Source organism: Solanum stenotomum, chromosome 3 (assembly GCF_019186545.1).
Source record: "Solanum stenotomum isolate F172 chromosome 3, ASM1918654v1, whole genome shotgun sequence".
Lineage (NCBI taxonomy): Eukaryota > Viridiplantae > Streptophyta > Magnoliopsida > Solanales > Solanaceae > Solanum > Solanum stenotomum.
Window position 1 is genome coordinate 18,065,966 of NC_064284.1, and position 23,102 is coordinate 18,089,067.

The 23,102-nt window shown below is 33.8% G+C and overlaps 2 protein-coding genes across 2 annotated transcripts in view; one reads left to right on the forward strand and one right to left on the reverse strand.

Moving 5' to 3' along the window:
- Nucleotides 1-23,102, forward strand: part of LOC125858312 (uncharacterized) — a 139,470-nt gene that overhangs the window by 14,679 nt on the left and 101,689 nt on the right. The window lies entirely within an intron of this gene.
- Nucleotides 801-8,835, reverse strand: LOC125858316 (mitochondrial carrier protein MTM1). Its single transcript, XM_049538073.1, has 11 exons — nucleotides 8,628-8,835; nucleotides 7,759-8,054; nucleotides 7,488-7,577; nucleotides 4,477-4,605; nucleotides 4,265-4,324; nucleotides 3,968-4,138; nucleotides 3,655-3,751; nucleotides 3,044-3,135; nucleotides 2,807-2,956; nucleotides 1,921-1,979; nucleotides 801-1,269 (listed from the first exon to the last, which is right to left on the reverse strand). Exons 2-11 carry the CDS (start codon nucleotides 8,026-8,028, stop codon nucleotides 1,137-1,139), a joined length of 1,251 nt encoding a protein of 416 aa, XP_049394030.1. The 5' UTR covers nucleotides 8,029-8,054; nucleotides 8,628-8,835; the 3' UTR covers nucleotides 801-1,136.

Here is a 23,102-nt window from a genome sequence, read left to right on the forward strand (position 1 = left end):
AAAGAATTAATTATGTCACCAGTATGGTGAGAAGTTTGGCAGGGACCTCAACTTAGTAGGTGTAAAAACATGTAGGATAGGGACAAATAGTATGTCTACCACCTACAAGAGGAAGCTACAACATCCTGCACATTTAAGTATATGCTACAACAAGCTTTTGGAATTGAAATAAATTCGACCAAACAAAAATTTTGATGATCTTTTCTACCTAATGAATGGAATGTCCGCTTTAAAATCATCCGCCATGCACCCTTTTTTAATAAAACCTTTTGATTCGCCACTCTCACACAATTTTGTGAATTAATTAAAATCGAATTTGAAAAGAGAAACGAATGAAGAGGATTGTCATTTGATGAAAGAACACGACCACAATTTATATCAATAGAGGTATGATAAATGGTTTGGGCAAAGTGGTTAAGTTTTGCATGTTACCACTGTTTGGATGTGATTCCAAGAGCCGAACTAAGACCGATAATGCCATATACTGGGGGGGGGGGGGGNGATTGACCTCTGGAAAATTCATTTTATTGAGTATAAATAGTAGAACAATCTTTGTATTTCTTTTCCACTCAAACAACATAAACTAGAAAAATAACACTTCTATTTCCTTGCTGCTCTGGTTTCTGTCCTGACATCAATTCTTTTTCTTTCCTTTCCAACTAAGTCATCACCAGTTGATAAAATGTACCAATGTAACATAAGAAGATCAAGACAATATTTTATGGTAATGAAAAATAAAATCGATAAAAATCTTTCAGCATCAATATTTTAGCTTGATATCCTCAGACAAATAATAAAAGAAATAAAGAACTTGAACATTTTTATGATAACTGAGAACATCTCAGGAAAAACTGCTCATTGATGCAACCAAAGTATATCAAAATCTCTTCTTAGTCCAAAGACAATTCTGCCGAAAAACCAACCAAAATTGGCTGGAAAGCAAAAGAAGAGTGGATTATTTTCTACAAGCTAACTTGTGTGGGTAATCTACCATGGTCAAAACTGCTCCTTTGCGTGCTACCATATCCACATTAGAGCTCCAGCGTCAGAATCATGGCCCAAATCAGCTATGTCAGCGACCATTGCCCGATCCAAGACGTTGGAAAGAAAAAAACTAATTAACCTGACTATGCTCTCTATGAAGAAGCATATTGTTGGTGTAACATATATTTGACAACTTCATAAAATGAAACTACAATTCCAACTGAAGGGCCAGCACGACCAACACGAGGACCTACTCCAGTAAACAGTCCCTTGAGCCCTCCATCCCTGTAACAGTCAGCATGATTTCATTCAGAATCTACTTCATAGCCAGACAAAATAGTGAAAAGAAAAACATGCACATGCCACTCTATTTAAGAAAAATTGTGCAACCCTATGAACTCACAAGACTCATCACAACCGAATGTGGATCTCTGGAGAAGTACTAAGTCAAACTGGAGGGGTAAATGGATTAATCAGGACATGGGGTCATCAAAAAAAAAGGATAAAGGTCCATCAGCTATTTTTGCAGTGAAAAAAAAAAACTAAAGCATAAACAAAATGCTTTCTGACTGGAGCATTCAGCCGGAGTTTGTTATTTTTAGTGACTTTAGGCATTTAAGCTAATTTTTGGTTTTGGAAGTGTTTGGATAACACAAAAAGTGCTTTAAGCATTTTTTTTTTTTAAAGCTGAAAAAGTACCCAAAAAAGCCAAAACCCAACTTATGACTTTTGACTTTTAACTTATAAGTCACTTAAAAGAAGCCAATCCAAACACCAACACCCCCTTAGTGTTTTGTTTACTGCACAACAAACGATCTGCTGCCATAATAGCGTTTCTGATAGCACGTTCAGCAATATCATCATGGATTTAATATATGCAGCTTATATGTTATTTTACATGGGAACAATTCAGTGGGCATATTCTCAAAGCTGTACCTCCAAATTTCAAGTAGAGTTTGCCTTGTCGTCATTGTCAACGCCCTGGCAGGGTCCATCTGTAATAAAGAAAAAGAGGTAGATAAGCAAACGATCTAATAGATGTGGAGAAACAAGTCAATTATCATTATGGATCCTTGGTGCAAAACAAAAACAGCACTCTCAAACGTAAGCTTATTTCGGATACTAATCCCTTTAATTTTAAAGACAAATTGCAATCACCCCAGGGCAAAAATAGTGTGCACAGTTGTAAAAAGAATTATATCGGTTATACTCTAGTGGAACAGAAGGTAAAAAAAAGAGATAAATGACAACTACAACGACAGTTCACCAGAAGCTCAAGACGTCAATTATGAGACTTTCATCCCAAATGCGAACCTGGTATTACATCCTACCATCCACTCACTTCCTTGATTTGAGGCTCATAATGAACACAACACTAGGCTAAGGGTGCCAAAGTGATTGATATAACTAAACAGACATTCTAACTGTGGGGTCTATGACTATTGATTCCTGGATCACAGAAGAAAGATCAAAAAGAAGAGATAAATGACAACAACAACGACAGTTCACCAGAAGTTCAAGACGTCAATTATGAGACTTTCATCCCAAATGCGAACCCGGTATACATCCTACCATCCACTCACTTCCTTGATTTAAGGCTCATAACGAACACAGCACTAGGCTAAGGGTGCCGAAGTGATTGATATAACTAAGAAGACATTCAAACTATGGGGTCTATGACTATTGATTCCTGGATCACTTCCTAATTTATATAACAGACAAGAAAAATGTTGATTTAAATTGATTGAATGATGCTTGAGCCAAGTGGACAAATCTAAATATCAGTATTCCATATATGAGGATTTGGATGAAAAATAAACACCTCAATCTGTCTTCTAGTCTTAGCAACATCAAGGGGACATGTTGCAGCAGCAGCAATGCTTCCTGCAACAAAACCAGCAGAAAAGTTTGCACCTAGGACACCGACAGCATTAGCTTCATCTCCCAGCGGACTAAGAAGCCACCTTCTTACCTGCAAATATACTTGTGAGAATAATGCTTGAATCAAATGAAATTCATGAACAGATTAGAATCTAACAAAAATAGAATTGAATCATACCGGTTCAAGAGTTGACCAACAAATTGCAGAAAAAGGGACGTCGCGAGCAAGCTGTGCCCCAAGTCCAGACCAAAGTACACGATAACTTTGTACTGAAGCAGAAAATAATATGCCAACTTTAAAGAGATTGCAAGAGCATTCATATTTAAAGAGTGAAAGTGAGACACAGATTTTAAGTAGAGAAACAAGGAGCTAGAATGAGAAGTAATGGACTTTTAAGAACTATATAAGCTATGTGAAGATTCAACTTTCTGAAGGACCATGCTTTGGAAAATATTCTCCTCTCTTACACAATTTAGAACATCACTCACAGCATCTTCATTGTCAAGTTTTGATTCATTTCCACATGTTGTAATAGTGCTATTAGAAGAGGAGCAAATGAACCAGCACAGAGAAGAGAATTTAAAGATCACAACTGTTGAGCCTAAAGTTGGGACACGGATTTTTAGGAATATATTCAGGTAAACACCTTTAGTTTATTTATTTGTTGGTAAGTAATAACACCTTTAACACTATTATGGAATCTACATCTATTCATTTTCACTAACAAACATTATCTAGAAACTCTTTCCTATAGCTAGAAAGCAGGGCCAGGGAAAAAATTGACTTACAGCCAAAATTGGTACTAGTTGTGCTCCTGACATTGGCAATAACTTCAAACAAAGTCTTCCAGACTCCAGCAGGCTTCTTGTTCATATCCTTAAATGCCTATAAACAGGAGCAACTCAGTGAAAGAGAGAATCAGAACAGTTGAAGGAGTGGATCACCCATGTTTGTAGCAAGTAAAGAGCAACTGGAATGCCTAGAATGACACATATATAACAAAATATGCAAAATAAATTACTTCTATACCAGCCCAGACCCTTTTCTCTCCTTTAAATATGGTGGATAGATTAAACCTTGACAATAGGAGTTGTGAGATACCTGCATTCGTGTTCTGGCAAGTTCAATAGGATAGCAACTTGTGCAAGCTAAAGACCGTGCCAGAGAACCAGCTAATAAAGGGGCATATGGTGTCAAGCTTGGGGCATGTTGAGCTGTGAACTCCTCTAACTTGTTGCGAAAAATGTCATAGCAAGGCAAGTAAATTCCGACCTGTTCAAAAAGCATCAGCACAAAATTGTGATTATAACATATAGCCTTAACTTCCCTAAATACACTATAAGGGAGTCATTGGTGAGTTCAAAGAAACTAATTATGATTAAATCAATTGGCACATACTGTTGGTACAGCCAGAGCTAGACCAGCATTTGTACCTCTCCATAGCTTAGAAATACCCTCCTGTGAAAAGACACCAGTTATGAGTCAGAAAAAGTTTAAAACAATCCAAACTGCAAGATGAAAATTCAGAAGATAAACATGAAAGAAACATGAAGACTTGAGCAATCAACACACTCGAGCATCTGAGAGAACATGAGAATAAATTTGCCAACCTGCCGAATAATTTTGTAGAAGACATCAAGTGCTCCTTTGTACTGGAAACAATCAGGTGGGCAGATTGATACTGTACCATGAACACCAGCTCGGGTACATGAAGGTGAACACCTCAGGTCTGCAAACATCTGAGTGAACAAATGAATAAATCAATATCATATTGCTTATTTCAATAGAAGAAAAGATCTATAAAATTTCACATTCTTCAAGAGATCAATACAGATATATATTTGAGACAAGGGAAACAGTTCACCCAGGAAATACTGTATTTAAGACCCTTTTTTATTTTTTATTTTTGAAAAAGGTAACTTGTATTACAAACAAAAGAATACACAGAGTATTCTAGTAATACTCATATCCAAAAGTTGCAAAAGAGAGAAAACTCCTATGTAGGTCATTAGTAATCTAAAATACTAGGAATATCCTCTACATTTTGAGGATATTCATGTTTACACCAAAAAAAAAAAAAAAAGGAACCAGACAATTCAGCTTCAAATTCTGCATAGAGAAGCTCTTGTTTTTAAAACATTTCTGATTCCTCTCCATCCATATAGTCCACCAAATGCAGGCAGGGACAATCTTCCATCTCTCACTGTGTCCTAACTGATTCCCATCTCTATTCCAGCAAGCTAGAACTTCTTTGATGTTCCCTGGCATAGTCCAACTGATGCCCCTTAAGTTGATGAAAATCTGCCACAGCTTCACAGTCTCTCTACAATGTAGAAAGAGATGGTTTATTGTCTTGACCTCACATTCACAAAACCAACACCTGAAATAAATTTGCACACCTCTTTTCATGAAGTTGTGTTGAGTGAGTGCAGCCTGTTCGGCTAGCAACCAAGTGAAATATGCTACCTTGAATGGTATCTTGACTTTCCAAATCATCTTCCAAGGCCATCCACCTATATGAGTCACATGAGCTTCTATAAGCTGAGCCAACTGAAAATCTGCCTTATCTGGATACCAAAATAGATTGTCCTCATCTTTGCACTGCCCAAGAATGTTGAGCAGCTCAACTACTCTATTGACCTCCCAATCATTTAGATGTCTTCTAAACCTGAGATCCCACCCCTGATTATCTCTCATTTCACTGATTGTAGCCTCTTTTGAAGGCTCGCGTTGAACAAAATAGGGAACCTATTTCTCAACGTCACCTGATCCACCCATCTGTCTTCCCAGAACAGTGTCCTTCCACCATTCCCAACCTTGGTTTTGCATTTGTTAAAAAATTTGGCCCATAGATTTCTGATGGATCTCCATACTCCATACCCATAAGGTTGTGTGGGCAAGCTGGTGATCCACAAATTCTCCATTCCAAACCTAGTCTTTATGGTTTCCTTCCAAAGAGCTTGTTCTTGTGACACAAATCTCCATAGCCACTTCATAAGTAAGCTTTGATTCTGGATTTTCAAATTCCCAATCCCTAAACCTCCTTCCTTTTTGCTGAGAATAACTTGGTCTATATACTTTTATTTTTTGTTGGTGTCTGAGCTAACCTACGTGCATCTCGACTAATCTGTGGGGTATATACTACCTACTAGCACATGCACAGAGTAACTACTTCCCACTAAGTAGGTAAATTGGAAGAATTAACCTAATAATGTCTCATGGGATTTGAAACTTGATTCCTATGATTATTACTTCAACTCTTCCATCACTATGCCACACCCTTGGAAGATTTTAGACCCTTTATTAATGACCAAACAGCTATTCTAATAACTTTACCATCTTGAAAATACAGTTTATGGCTCATAACAAAATCATGTTTTACATTTTGTCTCCAACTAAGAAAGGAAGTTGCTTTCACCTCTTCTTATACCAAAAAGGTGGTTGAAATCAGCCAAGAACAGATAATATTTATACCTGCGGAATCAACCTCAAACTTGCTGAATGTGCCCACTATGAAGGAAGGATATTCATACTCCTGCTATATCTAGAAATTCTAAGGATGAACTACTCACATCTTTAAAACATTCTATCAATTTATCTTTCTCATTATACAAGGTTTACGTGCTATTTTTGTTTCTTGTGCAGTCGCAGCTGTTTTTCCGAATTTACACTTAAACTAATAATAGCATCAAGTTGATTTTTATCAAAAATTAAATAAATAATACTAGCAACTTGATTTTACTTTAATGATTATGAAAAACATGCTCTAATTCCGCTCCCACTCCCAAGTCTGGTGTCTCGGACACTATTCACATGTAATCAAGCAGGCAGGCACATGTAGTACTTTAAACAAACCACTTTATGCAACTGCAATAAAACAAGGTGTAAACCACTAAGAAAAATTAGGAAATAAGAGTGGAGCATTAGCCGTAATTTGTTCTGCAAGTCCGTCCATCCAACAATAATCAGAACCACTAAAAATTAATCAGGTTAAACAGGCAATAAGTAGATAAATGCATCCAGCATTTATTGTGGCAGTGCCAATGCAAAGAGTTTTATGACACAATTAAGTAATTGTATAGCTTATTCGTCTATCTTTCACTTGAAAAATCCAAAACTTAGCAAGCTATTCAAGTTGTACAGACAACTTTTTTCTATTCAAAAGTTCAACGAAGACAACACCAATACACTAGTCAATATCCTCTTTTCTTAACTACCTCATTTTAACATTACGATTAACAAGAAAGTACATTGATTTTGCATGTCTTTCCACAATAGTTTTGGGTTATGCTCAAAACTTAGCAAGCCATTCAAGTTCACCAGACAACTTTTTTTCTATAAAAAAGCTCAACAAAGATAACACCAACACACAAGTCAATACCCTCTTTTATTAACTACCTCATTTTAACATGAGGATTAACAAGAAAGCATATTGATTTTGCCTGTCTTCCCACAATAGGTTTTGAGTTATGCTTAGTATCATAGTACTCTACGTATGAAATAGGAAAAGAACTTCAACGGGAAGAAATGAACATATCTATATTCAAGAATCAAGGAAGACAAATTAAAGACACAAAAAGTTGTTTCCACATAAAAAAGAACACTTCAAAGCATGTCATACCATATTTGGCCCAAAAACTGCCATGCGGCTAGTCATGTTACTCATTGGATGTGAATAAGCTACTCCAGCTGCCTGTGCTTGCAATCTAGTCTGTAAATTAGTGCAGAAACAGAAATTAGTCAGCTTATCAATATATTGTATGCATATAATATTCCTATATCTGAAATTCAACAAAGTATCAAAACTTCTGGATACAACAGAAATGAACATCAAAAGATAAGTAAAAGGTGAACAAAATAATTGGGTAATTGTCCGTATTTAGCATAAATACCTTGACAACATCAAGTGGATTAACAAGGACAGCAGAGAGAAATGCTGCACCAGCTGCTGAGATGGCTCGTTCAGGAAAGCCCAATCGGACATCCGAGGAGGGGCTGGTGCCCTGAGGTGGAGGCTGCTGAGGATGTAAGGGTTCTACCCCATCAGTGATAACTATTGATTGAGACATCAAGGAAACATTATTATCAACATTCAATACTCTATCCGACTGCACAGCCGTGTCTATCCATGAATTTTCTCCTTGCTTCAATTCGTCCACCATTTTTCTCTCTCAACTTATGGATCAACCTGAAATGAATTGTTGCCAGAAACCACCCCATTAGTAATTTAAGCACTGAAATTCTACAAACGAAACGAATATCTCCGACCTTTCTAGTTTCACTTAATATGCTTCTATAAGAAAAGGAAGCAAAACTAATAGCAAATAAATTGAAATTTGGAATAGGGCCAGAATGTCAACATAGGATGAAAAACATCCAAACGCATACAATCAAAAGCATAGAATATGTTCCTTCCATAGAATTTATCCAAGAAAAAGCTGACAACAACAACACCACCTCAATATCAAATTAGATAAATCGGTTATATGAATCCTCAATATCAATTTCTCCATTCGAATACTCAATATTTCTTCCATTAAGACAAAGAAGAAGAAAAAAACTCAATTACATAAGTTATATCCCCTCCGCGCCTCAATCCAAAAACAAAATGAGGAAAAAAAAAATCCATGAACTAGGTTTTCAAGATATTCATAGAAAACAGCAATTAACGAAAAAATACACACAAAAAACACAGAAAGTCGAAAAACAGTAGGGGAATCATAACTCGACAAGAAAATTAAAGAAAAGAATTAAAAAAAACCTGTTGATCTGAGCTTTAATTCAACAGTGATGAGGGAGTAAAAATCGAAAGGATAGTTATTATTATTATTATTATTTTGGAGAAAGAAAGGAGTTCCCTAGTTCCTTGGAGAAGAGGAAAACCAAAATTGCCACGCCTCGCGGGGCAGTAAAGGCCAGAGAATTCTCTAAAATTAGGGCTTGTTTGGCACGCCTAAATATTAGCGCCTAAGGAAAATAGATACAGTACAAATTAATTTTTTGATTTAAATATGTGGAAAAGGAATTTCGATTTAAAAAGGGAAAATAGTTAATTAGATATTCTTTTCTTTTTTATATTTGCAATATTCAATGAACCAATACGAAAAAGAAAATTTGATTTAATATGGGAGAAGGAAATTCGATTAAAATATGGAAAAGACCGAAAAAAAAAACCCTTCTGGAAGTGCGACTTGTAAATCTGAAGTCCACAAAATGGATTTTTTGAACAAAAAAAATAAAATGGAAATTAGAATATAAACCAAATACCACATAAATTTGTCCAAAATATTGACTATTGTCTATTGGTTCTCCAATTTCAGCCGTTTGAGATGATTTTTCAAATAAATAGTCAAATTATGTACTGCTATCATGTGAATTTGAGAAGGATAGAGTGTATGTAGTGTATCATTTTCAATAGATTCTCAACTTAAATAAAAATTTATCAATCAATTTTAAAAGGGGATACATATATGAGAGCAATAACAATAACAAAATAATGCGAAATTGAGAGTACTACACAATAAACAGAGGGAGAATGTCAACGACAACAAAATAATGCAATAATTGGAGCATAAAAAATACCAATGATGACCAAAATTGAAGATAAAAAAACTACGAGATTAATGTTAATACTTTTAGTAAGAAGAAAGATCAAAGCATGACCATCAAACCTATCCCAAAGGAAAGCAAGATTCAACTGTCAACTAACTTCCTACCATAATCTGTGACTTCCAGCCGTTTTTATCTAAAGTCAAGTTCTTGGCAAGATTAAGATATGTTATGTTATGTCTTATCTAATCATTTCAATACTTTTCGACTTGCCTCAACCTATCTTGACGCATGCCACTACCAACCGCTAACACTTTCTTACTGGGCATCTACACTTCTCTTATTCACATGTCCAATCGATCTTAGTCTAGTTTCCTTCATCTGGTCTAGCACGGAGGCTACTCGTACCTTGTCTCAGATATCTTCATTTTAAATTTTGTCTCTCTTCGTATGTGCATACATCTACTTCAACATTCTCATCTATGCAACTTTCATATTCTAAACATGAGAGTTCTTAACTAGCCAACACTCTGCCTCATAAGGTCATACAAATTTAGTTAGTCAAACCATCACTTTTCTAGAACTTACCCTTAAGTTTGTTGTGCCTTCTTATCACGACAAAACTTCAGAGGCAAGCCTTCATTTGTCCAGTAGTATTTAGTAAAATTTGACATGGTTTACTTTCAAACTAGTTTAATTTCTAAAGAAAAACATATATCATTATTTACCCACTGTGGGAATTGTATTTTTCAAGAAATTTTTTGTTCCAAAGAAATACATTTTTTTAGTTAGAATATGCGTGATACTTTTAAAAGAAAATCCTTCTTGAGAGCTCTCACCTTTTTTACTTCGTTGGGGACTCAAACTAACAATCTTCGAATTGGAAGTGAAGGATACTTATCATCCGAGCAACTCTCTCATCTATGAGCGGCAAAACTAAAAGTATAGGTATATACAAAATTAACTTAACCTAAATATGAAAATTGCTTCAAACTTGATTGAGTTAGATCGACCTTTCAAGTGACCTTCACACTTTTCTTCAACAAGTCAACTACATTTATTTTTATTTTTTTTCATTAGAGAATATACGTATTTTCCTCTGGCCATAGTGAATTGCTTTTATATATTGATGGAAATTGTGTGTATTTTATAAAGTAATTTTAATTTTCAAATTCTGGGAAAGCGTTTGACCATAATTTGTTAATGTACCTTTTTTTCAAAGTTGAACTCCGAAAACGTGTCCATAAAAATTTAAAATTTAACATGAAATTAAATTTTATAATTTTCAAAAATTTAAAAGATACCAAAAAATATTCACTTTTTTCATTAATAAATACGTAGATATTTTAAGTTTTCATATTTGAAAGCCTCGTTGCATCCACTAAACTTTTCCTAAGCTTAGATATGAAAAATAAAAAATACATTAACCAATTGCTTGGACGGGAAAAATGCTCAAAAGTCGTGGTGTAAATGCATGACTGCTGGCCGCTAGTGATTGGAATTTGGAGGGCTTTTGGCTTTCTATACTGCACAGATTGGGATTTTTTTTAATTTTAGAGGTGACAAATTGTACATATTTTATTTTTAGTTTCCCCATTTGAGTCCGGTTAATCCGAATTCATGCTTAGGGTTGAACCTGAATCTTCTGATTAAGAAAAGAACAATCTCATTCATTGCACCACATTCGTTGGTGGTGTATCAGATATTATTATGTCATATTGTTAAATTTGTTATATAACGACAAAAATGCCATTTTATATAAAAATCGATTTGGGATGCTTGCATTGTTACTTCGTATTTTTCTCATCTCGCTTTTATTTTTAATATAATAATCATATATTTTACTCTTCATCCCATATTTTTTAGTAACTCTACCCTCAATATTAATTTTTCTTTGGAATATTACAAGTTTATTTTTCATAATAAATTACAAGTTTGTAATATTATAAAGCAATAAAAAATAATGTAATTTATTTAAATGTTATCTTTGTCAAAATAAATTATATAAATAAGCATAATATAGTCATTATCTAGGAAGACTGCATTTGTGTTTATAGCTTATTTGGTCAATTTTTTTTAAAAAAATCTTAATTTGAAAAGTGTTTTCTTGTTAGAAACACTTCTGGAAAAAACACTTTCAAATAAGTAATTCAGGTTTCACTAATTAATTTGAAAAACATTTTTGTTATTATTATAGCAAAACAATTTATGCTTGGTAATGGTTTCAAAAGTGCTTATGAGGAAAAACTATTACTTTAAACTTCTGAATATAATTTTTATTACTAGTTAAAAATATTTATTTTTTCACCTCATAAACATAATTAAACGTCTCAACTTTCTAAGATAAACACTTAAAGATACGCATAATTAACTTTCTAAAAATTTAACCATACAAGTATAAGATAAAATAAATTGCATGTAGGTGGGCGCTATAAGCATCGTGTTATAATCATACCAATTCAAATTCAATTTGAATCTTCTACGAAAGTTAAGTACGTTGCAATTTATTTTTATCATGTACTGAGTAAATCTAAGTTGACCAATATATATATATATATATATATTAAATTGTGAGTAAAACTTGAAGCACTAAGCGATATTCAAAGCCTAATTATGTATGTGCTTTGAAACTAAATTTCTGCTATATTTGTTAAATGAAAAAAATATTGTTAATCGTATGAATCTATTTTATATATATATTAAAAAATTAAAAAAATAAAAATTTTCAAAATAGTATAAATCAATATCTCATTATATTAACTAGAGAAAGGGAAGACAAGATTTGTAAATAAAAACAAATGGCTATATATATATTAAAAAATTAAAAAAATAAAAATTTACAAAATAGTATAAATCAATATCTCATTATATTAACTAGAGAAAGGGGAGACAAGATTTGTAAATAAAAACAAATGGCTAGTTGCTATACTAATGGACCCATATAGTATACTATTTTAAGGTCATCATTGAAAATTACAAAAAATATTGAAAGTAATAGACCACTATTTTACACACATTTGAAGAAAGAAAATAAATAAATATGCAAATTTTCATACGAATGTAAAGCAAATCTGTTATGAAGATACATTTAAAGAAATATAGTTCATCCTTTTTATTGATTAAATTCATGTATCTTATGGAGAGTCCAAAATATGAATAACAGATGAAAAATAAAAGTTGATCAAATGAATCTACCAAAATAAAATTTTCTTTTTTTTATCAATAGCACATTGAATTAGTATGCTGAATAACTTTTATGATCGGACCACGCCTTGATTAATTGATGAAGTCGCATAACAAACTAATTTAGTGTGCTATATAAATCCTTAAATATCACTCAGATACTTAATTAGTGTTCATTAAAAGTTAATTGTTTGTTTATTAGTTTATTATTTATCTAATTATGAAATTGCTATTTAGCTAATTTCATAATGTTAATGTGTTAAAGTAGTTTTTTTTAGTAATGTTAATTTTGTTAAAAAATTAAGTAGTTAAAAAGATTGTTATAATAGGTTTTAGGATGAAAAAATAATTGTTATTAGTTAAGGGTTGATAATCATTAACTAACAATAAATTTCTAACTTAAAAAAATTAAGATATAATTACAATGTCCCTAAAACATAACTATAAACTTAACCTACACCATATTAACAAAATAGGCTTGAAATGCCCTTTTAAAAAGATTAGGCTTTATGTCTTGAAATTTTAAGATCTACTATACTAATGAAATAGACTTGGAAAGTCCCTTCTAAAATAGTAGAATTTAAATCTTTTAATTTCAAGAGCTAAACTACTAACAGAAAAGACTTGGAAAAAAATTTGTATCTTCTAAAAAAAAACAAGGTTCAAATCTTGTAATTTACAAGATCAAACTACTAATGAAATAGACTTAAAATATTGTACCTTCTAAAAAAGCAATAATTTATGCCTTGTAATTTTAAGACTTACCACACTAACAAAACAAACTTGAAAAAATGCCTCTTCTAAGAAAATAGGGTTTAAATCTTGTAATTTCAAGACCTAAACTATTAATAAAATAAACTTGTGAAAAAATGTACTTAATTCTAAAAACATAAACCTAAACTATGTAATAAAATAGACTTGTGAAAAAAATGTACTTAATTCTAAAAACATAGGATTTAGGATTTAGATCTTGTAATTTTAGGAACTACCATATTAACAAAATAGACACAAAAAAAATATCTCTTTTAATAATAGAGTGTATGCTCGTCACTTTAAGACCTAAAATACTAAAAAAAGTATATAGACTTAGAAAAATGTACCTTCTAATAAATGAGGTTCAAGACCTAAACTACTAACAAAATAGATTTGAAAAATATACCTTCTAAAAAAAATAGGATTTAAGTGCTGTAATTTCAACACTTATCACATTTAACAAATTGGACTTGAAAAAATGTAACTTCAAAAAAATAGGATCAAGCCAGCCAGAAAACTATGCAAGCCATTCATCAGTTTGCATTTTAGATTGCTAGGTTAGTTTTCCTCTGTTCTCGTTGTCTCTGTTTTTTTTTAGAATAGCAAGTTGGGTCATGACTTTGCTATTGGTTATGTAATGGATACACTTTGGTGATTAATACAATTTTGTTGGTTACCAAAAAAAATAAAAAATAGGATCAAAATTTAAATAAATATTTATTAAAGATAAATATAACTCCTTTTTCATTTTATATAAATTGCAGATATCCTAGATCAATATTAAAAAATAAATATCATCACATATTCAAAATAAAACTATATATTAACTTGAGATGTTTAACAATTTCATGGTTATATTGTTTAAAATAACTAAACAATATTTATTTTGTTAAATAATCAACATAAAATAGATTGGACGAATAAACTATCGGCTAACTAAACTCATACTCTATAAAATAACACATTTAGAAATTATATCAAAACCCTAGAAAAAAAAAGAATCGAACATAATATTTTGTTAGTTATGTATAAAAAAAATGACCAAGTGTTGAAGCAATATTTAAAGACTTATATAATACACTAAATTAATGCACTATGTGACTTTATTGATCAGAATAGTATTCCTGAAAAGAAAACTTGAGGAAATATTATACCTAGAGGAGCCTTGAGCCTTGAGCCTTGAGCCTTGAGGTGAACTCCAGCTCTACGTTTTAAAATGTACCTAATTATCTCAGATTTCATTTAATGTATTTAATTATAATTATACTTTTAATTATTTAAATCTCATAATTAAGTGAATTTATTTTCAACTCTGAATCTTAACAACTAATTACAACTTTTCTTTACATCTTTCATTTAATGGGTCTGTGTTTTAAATGATTAAGCTATAAATTACATCTTTTATAAAAATAGAAATTTATCTATTCTATTTCTATCTTTTTTTTTGGTAGAAAAAGGAGATAATATATTATATATTAATATGCATCGTTACAGGTTAGTGGCAGCATGCTGCTATTGTTACTCCTACTAGGAGAAAGGGATGGAACTACATAGTAAGTACTATAATAATCCGATTTGATATGTGGCTTTTTAAGCCTTACAAAAAGAGTTCATGTCGTGTCTGCATCCAACTTCTTCTTGACACACAAAGGAGGAACTGCCCATAACACTAAAGAGTTAGCCTTCGTTAACTTAGCCCCTTCTCTTGCCAAGCAATCTGTCACCTGGTTTTGTTCTCTAAAGTTGTGTTGTACCGGGGTTCCTCAGTTGCCAGAGTAGTTCCCTGCAATCATACAGTAGAGTAGAGTAAGATGGATGATCATTATACAGTAGAGTAGAGTAAGATGGATGATTATTGAGTAACATTTTGATGATGTCTGTGCAATCTATGGAAAGCGTAAAGTTCGGATGTTATGTTTGAGGCTATATAAGTGTTTCCCATAAATCCTAGGACCTAATTCCCATGTCTGTCCCATATAACTCCCCATATTCCATTTCCCCCCAGTTTCCCAGAAGATGCTCCATCCATGTTTAGTTTATAACCAGTTGTAGGGGGCCTCCATTTCACGAAGCTTACTCTTGGTTTAGTAACTATGCCCCTCTTTGAATTTGTAAAGGATAGGAATTCTATAGCGTGAAAGTATGTTGATTGCAGATTAATCCTCCTCTTTTAGTTGTTATGATGGTTGTCATTTCTTGTTAACCAAATGCTCCATAAGTAGAAGGGAAAAGCCTATTCCCATTTCATGTTTTTTATTTTTGGATTCATAGAATATATAAGTTTTGACCAGTGTGTTTCTTTTTGGTTGTTTATTATATTGTTGATGTTGGTAATTTTCAGCTCTTCCAAGAACTTAAGAATTACTGGATTCCAGAAAAATATGTTGCATTGTCTCTGGTTTGCTACATATATGGCACAACTTACTGACGTCTATTCCTAGAGCATTAAGATAGGAACGTGTTGGTAGTCTGTTGTGTTGACATAACCAAAGGAAGTGTTTGATTTTATTTGGGCATTGAAGCTTCCACATCCATTTGACGTCGTAATCATTGTTATGATGGTCATTTTTTTAAGGTATTGGTACACTGAGTTCATTGTTAGGATCTCTTTCGAGCTATGACTCCATGTCGCTATGTCCTGTGCGTGAGGTGAAGAGGATAGATAGGTACATTCAATGAGATTTTTGATCCCTATTGAAAGAATAAAGGAGATGCGACTATAGTTCCATTCTCGTGAGTTCGTTAGGATGTCACTAACTCTCATGTTTTCAACCTCACTTGTTAAGGGGCCAAAGATTTGTTCTCGCATTGTTTGGTTGTTCGTAACCATTTATCATACCATATAGATATTTTGGAGCCATTTCCTATTGACCATTTGAGACCTTCTTTGCAAATGTTCCATCCTATTATTAGGTTCTTTCAAGGTTTCCCATGGGAGCTTTTAGAATGTGATAGTGCAGATATTTCGCTTTCACTGGTATATTTATTGATTAACATAGAAGCCCATAAGGAGGTAGGGTTGGTAAAAGCCCTCCAAGCTAGTTTGGTTAGTAAAGCTCTATTTTTAGGTTCTGATTGTTGCAATCCTAGTCCTCCGTTATTTTTTCCTTTAGTTAAGGTGTCCCACTTTATTAGGTGTAATTTCTGTCTAGCGCTAGTGGTTCCCCATATGAAGTTCCTTTGGATTTGGTCTATTTTTTTTAGTAATTTCCTTTGGAAGGTGTATATATTGCATAATATGTGTGGGTATGTTATTTAGACATGCTTTAGCGAGAGTAGCTCTACCTGCAATGTTTAAGAATTTCGTTTTCCAGCCTGCTAACTTTTGTTGCATATTGTCTAGGATAAATTAGTAGTCGATTCTTGTCGATTTTTTATTAAAGATAGGGAATCCTAAATATTTTCAAAAAGACATCCCATATTTAATGTTCATAGTCCTAGCTGTTAGGTTTCTAATATATTTGTTGCAGTTTCATGATCAGATCAGTTTTGATTTGTTATGGTTAATTTTATGACCCAATTCAGAGCAAAAAAACGTCTAGGACTTACTTGATTATGTTGCAATTCCTATCATCAGCTCTACCCATTATGATAAGGTCGTCAACGAAGAATAAATGAGACAGATATGGCCATTTTCTAGTAATTTTTATGGGTGTCCATTTTTTCTTTGACATTTCACTTTCTATTCTTTACGACAACATTTCCATACATAATATGAAAATGTAGGACGATATTGGGTCCCTTTTTCTTATGCTCCGAGATGGTTTGAAGTATTTTGTGTGTTTACCATTAACTGGAACGACTATACTGCTCGTGGTGATACATGACATAATTAGATTAATGAAGTTATGTGGGAACCCAAAGTAGATATGGATGTTTCATATAAAAGACCACTTGATCCTATCGAAAGCTTTTTCAAGGTCGATTTTGAGCATCATGTTACCCTTTCCCCCCTTTATTTTCTGGAAATGAGAGATAGTTTCTTGCACTATTATTGTGTTGTCCGTGGCTTGCCTATTATTTAGAAAGCTCGCTTGGCATGGACCTATCAACTTATTCATAACAAGTCTTAGCCTGTTAGAAATAATTTTAGTGATTATTTTATAATTTGTGTCACACATGCTTATAGGTCTAAAATCTCGGAGATTATTGGCCCCTTTCTTTTTTGGTATAAGGCAAACATGAGTTCTATTGATTTTCTTAGGTATTTGTTCGTTCTTAAAGGCGTTAATACATAGTTCTAAGACTGACTCCCCCATTATACTCCAATAATTTTGATAGAAATAGGGGTGGAGTCCATTCAGACCAGGAGCTTTGTAAGGTTGAAAGAAGTTTACTGCTTGGAGTATCTCTTTTTCAGAAGGGACACTACCTAAGTCTTCTAGGTCAGGGTTGGTATGGAGTTTTTTTGCCTCTGGTCGAGAGGTTTTGGGTTGTGCAAAATAAGTTGGTAAATTAAGTAGTAGTGATGTTTTTGATGTCCCGTTGTTCGTATACCCATTCTCCCTCTGAATTTTGTAATGAGACAATTTTATCCCTTCTTCTTCTATTTAAAGTTGTTGTGTGGAAGAACCTAGTATTGGAGTCCCCATCATTCAACCACGTTACCCTCGATTTAAATTTCCAGAAGTCTTCTTCCAGACGAAGGATGTAGTTAAAGTCCTTCATTAGGTCTTCTTTGAGTCTTTGTAGAAAATAGTTGGAAGTGTATTGGGGCGACTTTTGGATCCCTTCTAGTCTTCTTATGATTCTTTTTTTTTCCAGAAGATGTTGCCAAAAGTGGTATTATTCCATATTGGAGCTGATTAGTGAAGTTTGGTATTGCTTTTAGTATGTTTTTTTCTTCATTCCAGCTTTGTAGTATGATGTTTTTAAAATTCTGGTGGGTGGTCCGCATGGATTCAAAGCGAATTATCTTTTTGTGTTTGGTGTGGCTTTTTTGAAATAGTGATAGTAACAGTGGACAGTGGTTTGAATGGGTACGTGGAAGGTGTTGTACTTGCGCATTTGGAAATAATTGTATCCATTCGTCATTTGCTAGAAAGCGGTCAAGTCTCTCAAAAATAAGTTTTGTCCTATTTTTGAAGCGTTTATTTAACCACGTGTACTTACCACCTTTAAATCCCATATCTATAACTTCACAATAATTAACTACATCCCAAATTTACTAATACAAGGTTTATTAATATATAGGCCTTCCTCTGTATTTTTCCGTACTATTCATCAGATCGTTAAAATCTCCACCATCAACCATTTACCATTTTAATTATCTCTTAATCTTTTCAAATTTTGCCATAGATTCCTACGATTCTTTCTATACACACTAGCATAAATACACTAAAAAGTCAATTATTATTTGTGGAACGTACCTTAATCATTGCATGGATTTCTTGAGTCGACGTTGTGACTTCATCCACCTCTAGCTGGGTATCATCCCATAGCATGACTAAGCCTTTAGAATTTCCAATAGCAGGGACTTGGATCATGTTGTTAAAGGGAAAATCATCCAACAAAGCTCAGTGGTCTTGCATTTTTGTTTCAAAGAGTGCTACTAGTGGAGGCCTATGTCAATCAATCAAGGACCTAAAGTTTCTCCTAAAGTTAGCCCCGTTACCCCCTCTACAGTTTCATATGATGAAATTCATGGAGCTATTCAGATGTGGTGGGGTTTCTTCCAGCATCTAGTCCGTTTCCGACGAGGTTCCATTCATTAGAGTTGGGTTCGTAATGACTATGAAGTTCCCTATTTCTAGGTTGCTCGGAACCTTTATATCTATTGAACTTTTTCGTAGGTTCGATGGGCAGATGAGAATGCACTTTTTTGCAAATCTCTCTTTGAACATCAATACTTTTATTTCTTTTAGTACCACTATGTCTGTTCTTGTCTCCCTCATTAGTGCTAAGGTCGCTCCTAGTTCTTGTGTATTTTGGTCCACCTTTACATTCGGTACTAGCCTGTCCATTGTTATATGGAGATGAGTTTGTGGTAATACCTGAGAGGATGATGCTACATGGTTCGGGACAACCATGGGGGGGGCCTCCTCGGAGCTGGTGTGGACCATTAAAGGGCTGGGTTGCGTCATATCCATAGTCGTTGCATGAGCTTGTCATGGTGCTATTGGTGGTTCATAACATGCTGTGGGAAAAAGTTCATTGGGGAAAATAGTTATTCCTGAGTTATTAATTGGCTCAGGGGGTTGAACAACAACATTTCCCAGGCCGGGAAGTGGTAAAATGGGATCTGAGGGAATGGGAATATCATCGGTGGCTGGAGAACCGAGGACATCCAAAGGTAGTTATTGCAAGCCTCCATTCTTAGTCTCATTCCCTCCGAGACTACTTGGGCTATGAAGGTTGGGTTTTGCACTACAATGACCATATGTTGCCCCTCCACTGTGGCTGTGAATGAGAGAGCATGGTCGTACAGTCCCATTTCCAGCCACGAGTGCGGTATTGGGTTTTGGGGTGGGGTTTGAGTTGCATAAAAAATATTCTCCCCTGAGGTTTCTGGAAAGGTCGAAAATGGAGGAAGAGGAGCTAGAAATGACATTTGGTTGAATAACATTTGATTGTTTATTTGGATTGGTTGAGCCTGGCTCACAAGAGTTCTTGGAGGAAAGAGAAGGGAGTTCCTGTTTGCAGTTTGCCTCCTCTGCTGAGCTAAAAAGGGGATTCTTGGCATTTTCCTTGAGATTAGGTAGCACTGGATATGGGAATTGATAAGGATAGTTAATTGGCTTTTAAGAGGAATATTTCCTATATTAGTAAATGTTATACTAGGAATATTTTGATTTCTATAGTTCGAACTTTTCATGCCTTTTTCCATAAATGAGGGGGCGGGGGGGNGGGGGTATGTTTAGTAGGGGGACCCTACTTGGAAAGTTTAGAGGTAGAGAGATATTGCCGTCAATATCCATATTTATTATTTTATTTTTAATTATACAACTGTTATTTGCTGTGGAGTGTATTTTGTCCACATAGTTTGGAGTGGATAGTGAGGGATTTACCTTGGATTGTGGCCCTTGGATAAGTGTATTGAATTTATTGTTCACTTCCACAGGGGTATTAGGGAGCGTGTAGGTTACTGTGTCTACCGCCATAATGTTTATTTGTTTGGGGCTAAAGTTATTGGGGTTTTCTTCCTTATGTTTATTATTTATTAATGTCGTATTTGTGACATTAGTTCCTATGACGTATAAGAATTTATTATTTTGGTTAATCACGGATCGATCCCCAGTTAGGGCATCCACGAAATCCCCTGAAGTATTGGCCTTCTACTTCTGAGTTCGAGACTCACCTACTGCATTAACATTTTTCATAGGAGTATTTTGGGGGGACCGTGCTAAGTTATTCGGTAGACTCTTTTTGTACTTACATATTTTTTATTCAAGATACTTACATATGCTTTTTTCGAACAATTTAACGCTTATACCTGGGTCAGCTCCTCACTTTCCTCTGTAGCTCGCTTTAATTGCCTGTGTCGTTTCTGAAATTTGACTGTTTGCCACTGCTTCTCTGTATCATCCATCGTGGCGTCAACTGTTTTTGTCATTGCCGTCGGTGTTCCCTCGCATTGCTCTTGATGAGTTCCTGCCCTTCCAACTTGTTTTGCTATAGAGGTTTCACAATATAATCCATTATACCCCAGTACGCCATATTTACTACAAAAGATATCCGACCCTTCATATATGATGGGTTATTTGTGGTTTCCTATGTATATGGCTTTTTTAACTGGAACACTATTGCTACTTCAATGCATATGCGTGCATATCGACCCCTCAGAGTTTCGGATATGCACACGTCTGTTTTGACTAGTTTGCCTAGTACTTTGCCTACTTTAGCCATGACGGTGTGGTCGTAGAACTATGTTGGAAGCTCTAGGAGTCTTATCCATATAGCGGAAACGTTTTCTTTTGCTTCAGAGGCGACAAAATTTGGTTGCCACCTCTTTACCGATAAAAAATATCCGTTGATGAACCATGGTCCGTTTTGGAGGGTACGTTGCAAGTTCTCTTTTTTGAGGAATTTAACTATGTAGTAGTCGTACCCTATATCGATTAGAACAATTTCCTCAGTAGTCTTTCAGAATAAGGCTAATTTCTTCTTGAGGTATTGATGGTTTATTTTTTTCCCAAGTAGTTTGATGATGATGGAGAAATCCCATGGTCTATAGATCCTCTTTTTTTCCTCTTCTGATAGCACGATGTTGTCCTTAAGATGGTGTGCTCCTCCTACTCCTGACTTATTTTACTCTGTTTCATCTAGGAGTATGTCGACTGTGCAATTTGGTTCATTGTGGGATAATCCGTCTTGAGATGGGTACGGTGCCACCAAAATGTTCTTGAAAGTCGGTTTGATTACCTCCGTTTGTTCTGAGTTAGTTGGGCCGCCTTCGTCCGGCGGTGCAGGTGTGCGTTTTAGTTGGAACATTTGTTGGACCTTAATAAGATATTGACACACGTTCCTATTTCTATCTATTCACCACTATCTTCAGTGTTCATCAATAGCAACACCATTATTTTCGTTCATTGTTATCAACTACTATCACCCATTATCACTACCTACAATTACCATCATTATTAATTTGTTACTATATCACTAACCACTAATCTGTTTGATTTACAACTATTATCACCCACCTATATTACCACAATTACCCTCAAATCACCATCATCAATCACCGCAATTGTATACCAAGTTATTATAAAAAGTCACCAGTCACCTGTTAGTAGCTACTACCTACACCACAACACCATCCTTAATCAATATCCATAACCACCATCGCTACAATAGCCAATATAACTATCACCAAATAACTTTATAACTTTTTTGTTGATATAAATAACAACATATCAAATATAATTTCACGAGTAAATAAATTAATATATAGTATACCATATTACCTTAGTATTTTATTGAAATTTATTAATTTTCGAACAAAAACAAATTTTATACATTTAAATGCTCAAAAAAATAATTTTAATTATTAATATTTAAATCTTAATATGATATCTGAATTTACAGTAAAACCTCACTAAATTAATATAGTTGGGACCCTGAAATATTTTTATTTTGTAGATGTATTATTTAATCAATAAATTGATATTTATTAATTAAAAGAATGTTTTGAGATTTATGTTTAGAGGTCCCGAGTTTTAGAAGAAATAATTTCATCTGGAAAAAAATAATGTTGAAGATGAAGTTGAAGATGATACAATACCTTTGGAACCAGTTACGCGTAAGGCAACACATATCAGGTCTTGAAATCTTTGCAATTTTATGGTGCAGTTTGAAAAGGCAACACCAGAACTTTAGGATGCATAAGAAAAGTTAGAGATGAGCTTCAACTAGATTTAAATTTTAACGAAAAACAAAAATAATAGAATCATATTTCACTAAATTGTCATAGATATATTTGCAATTTTAAAGAATTCTTAATTTATATAATATTAATGGGACCATATATTTATATAGGAGTCTTTTGAAAATATATTATCTTATCGAAATAAGTAATTTTTTCCATTGGCCCAAGCCAGGACCTGATGAAAATATTATCTTAGAGAGATTATTAATTTATCGAGTGTTAATTTATTACGATTTTACTGTATTTTCAATTTTTTTTAGTTTTCCATCCGGTGTACCCACATTGCGTCTTAAATTGTGGCATAAATGATTTTTTTTTAAAAATATGGGGACGCATTCAAATTCACGTCTTAAATTGTGGCGTAAATAGAATTTTTTAAAAATGAAA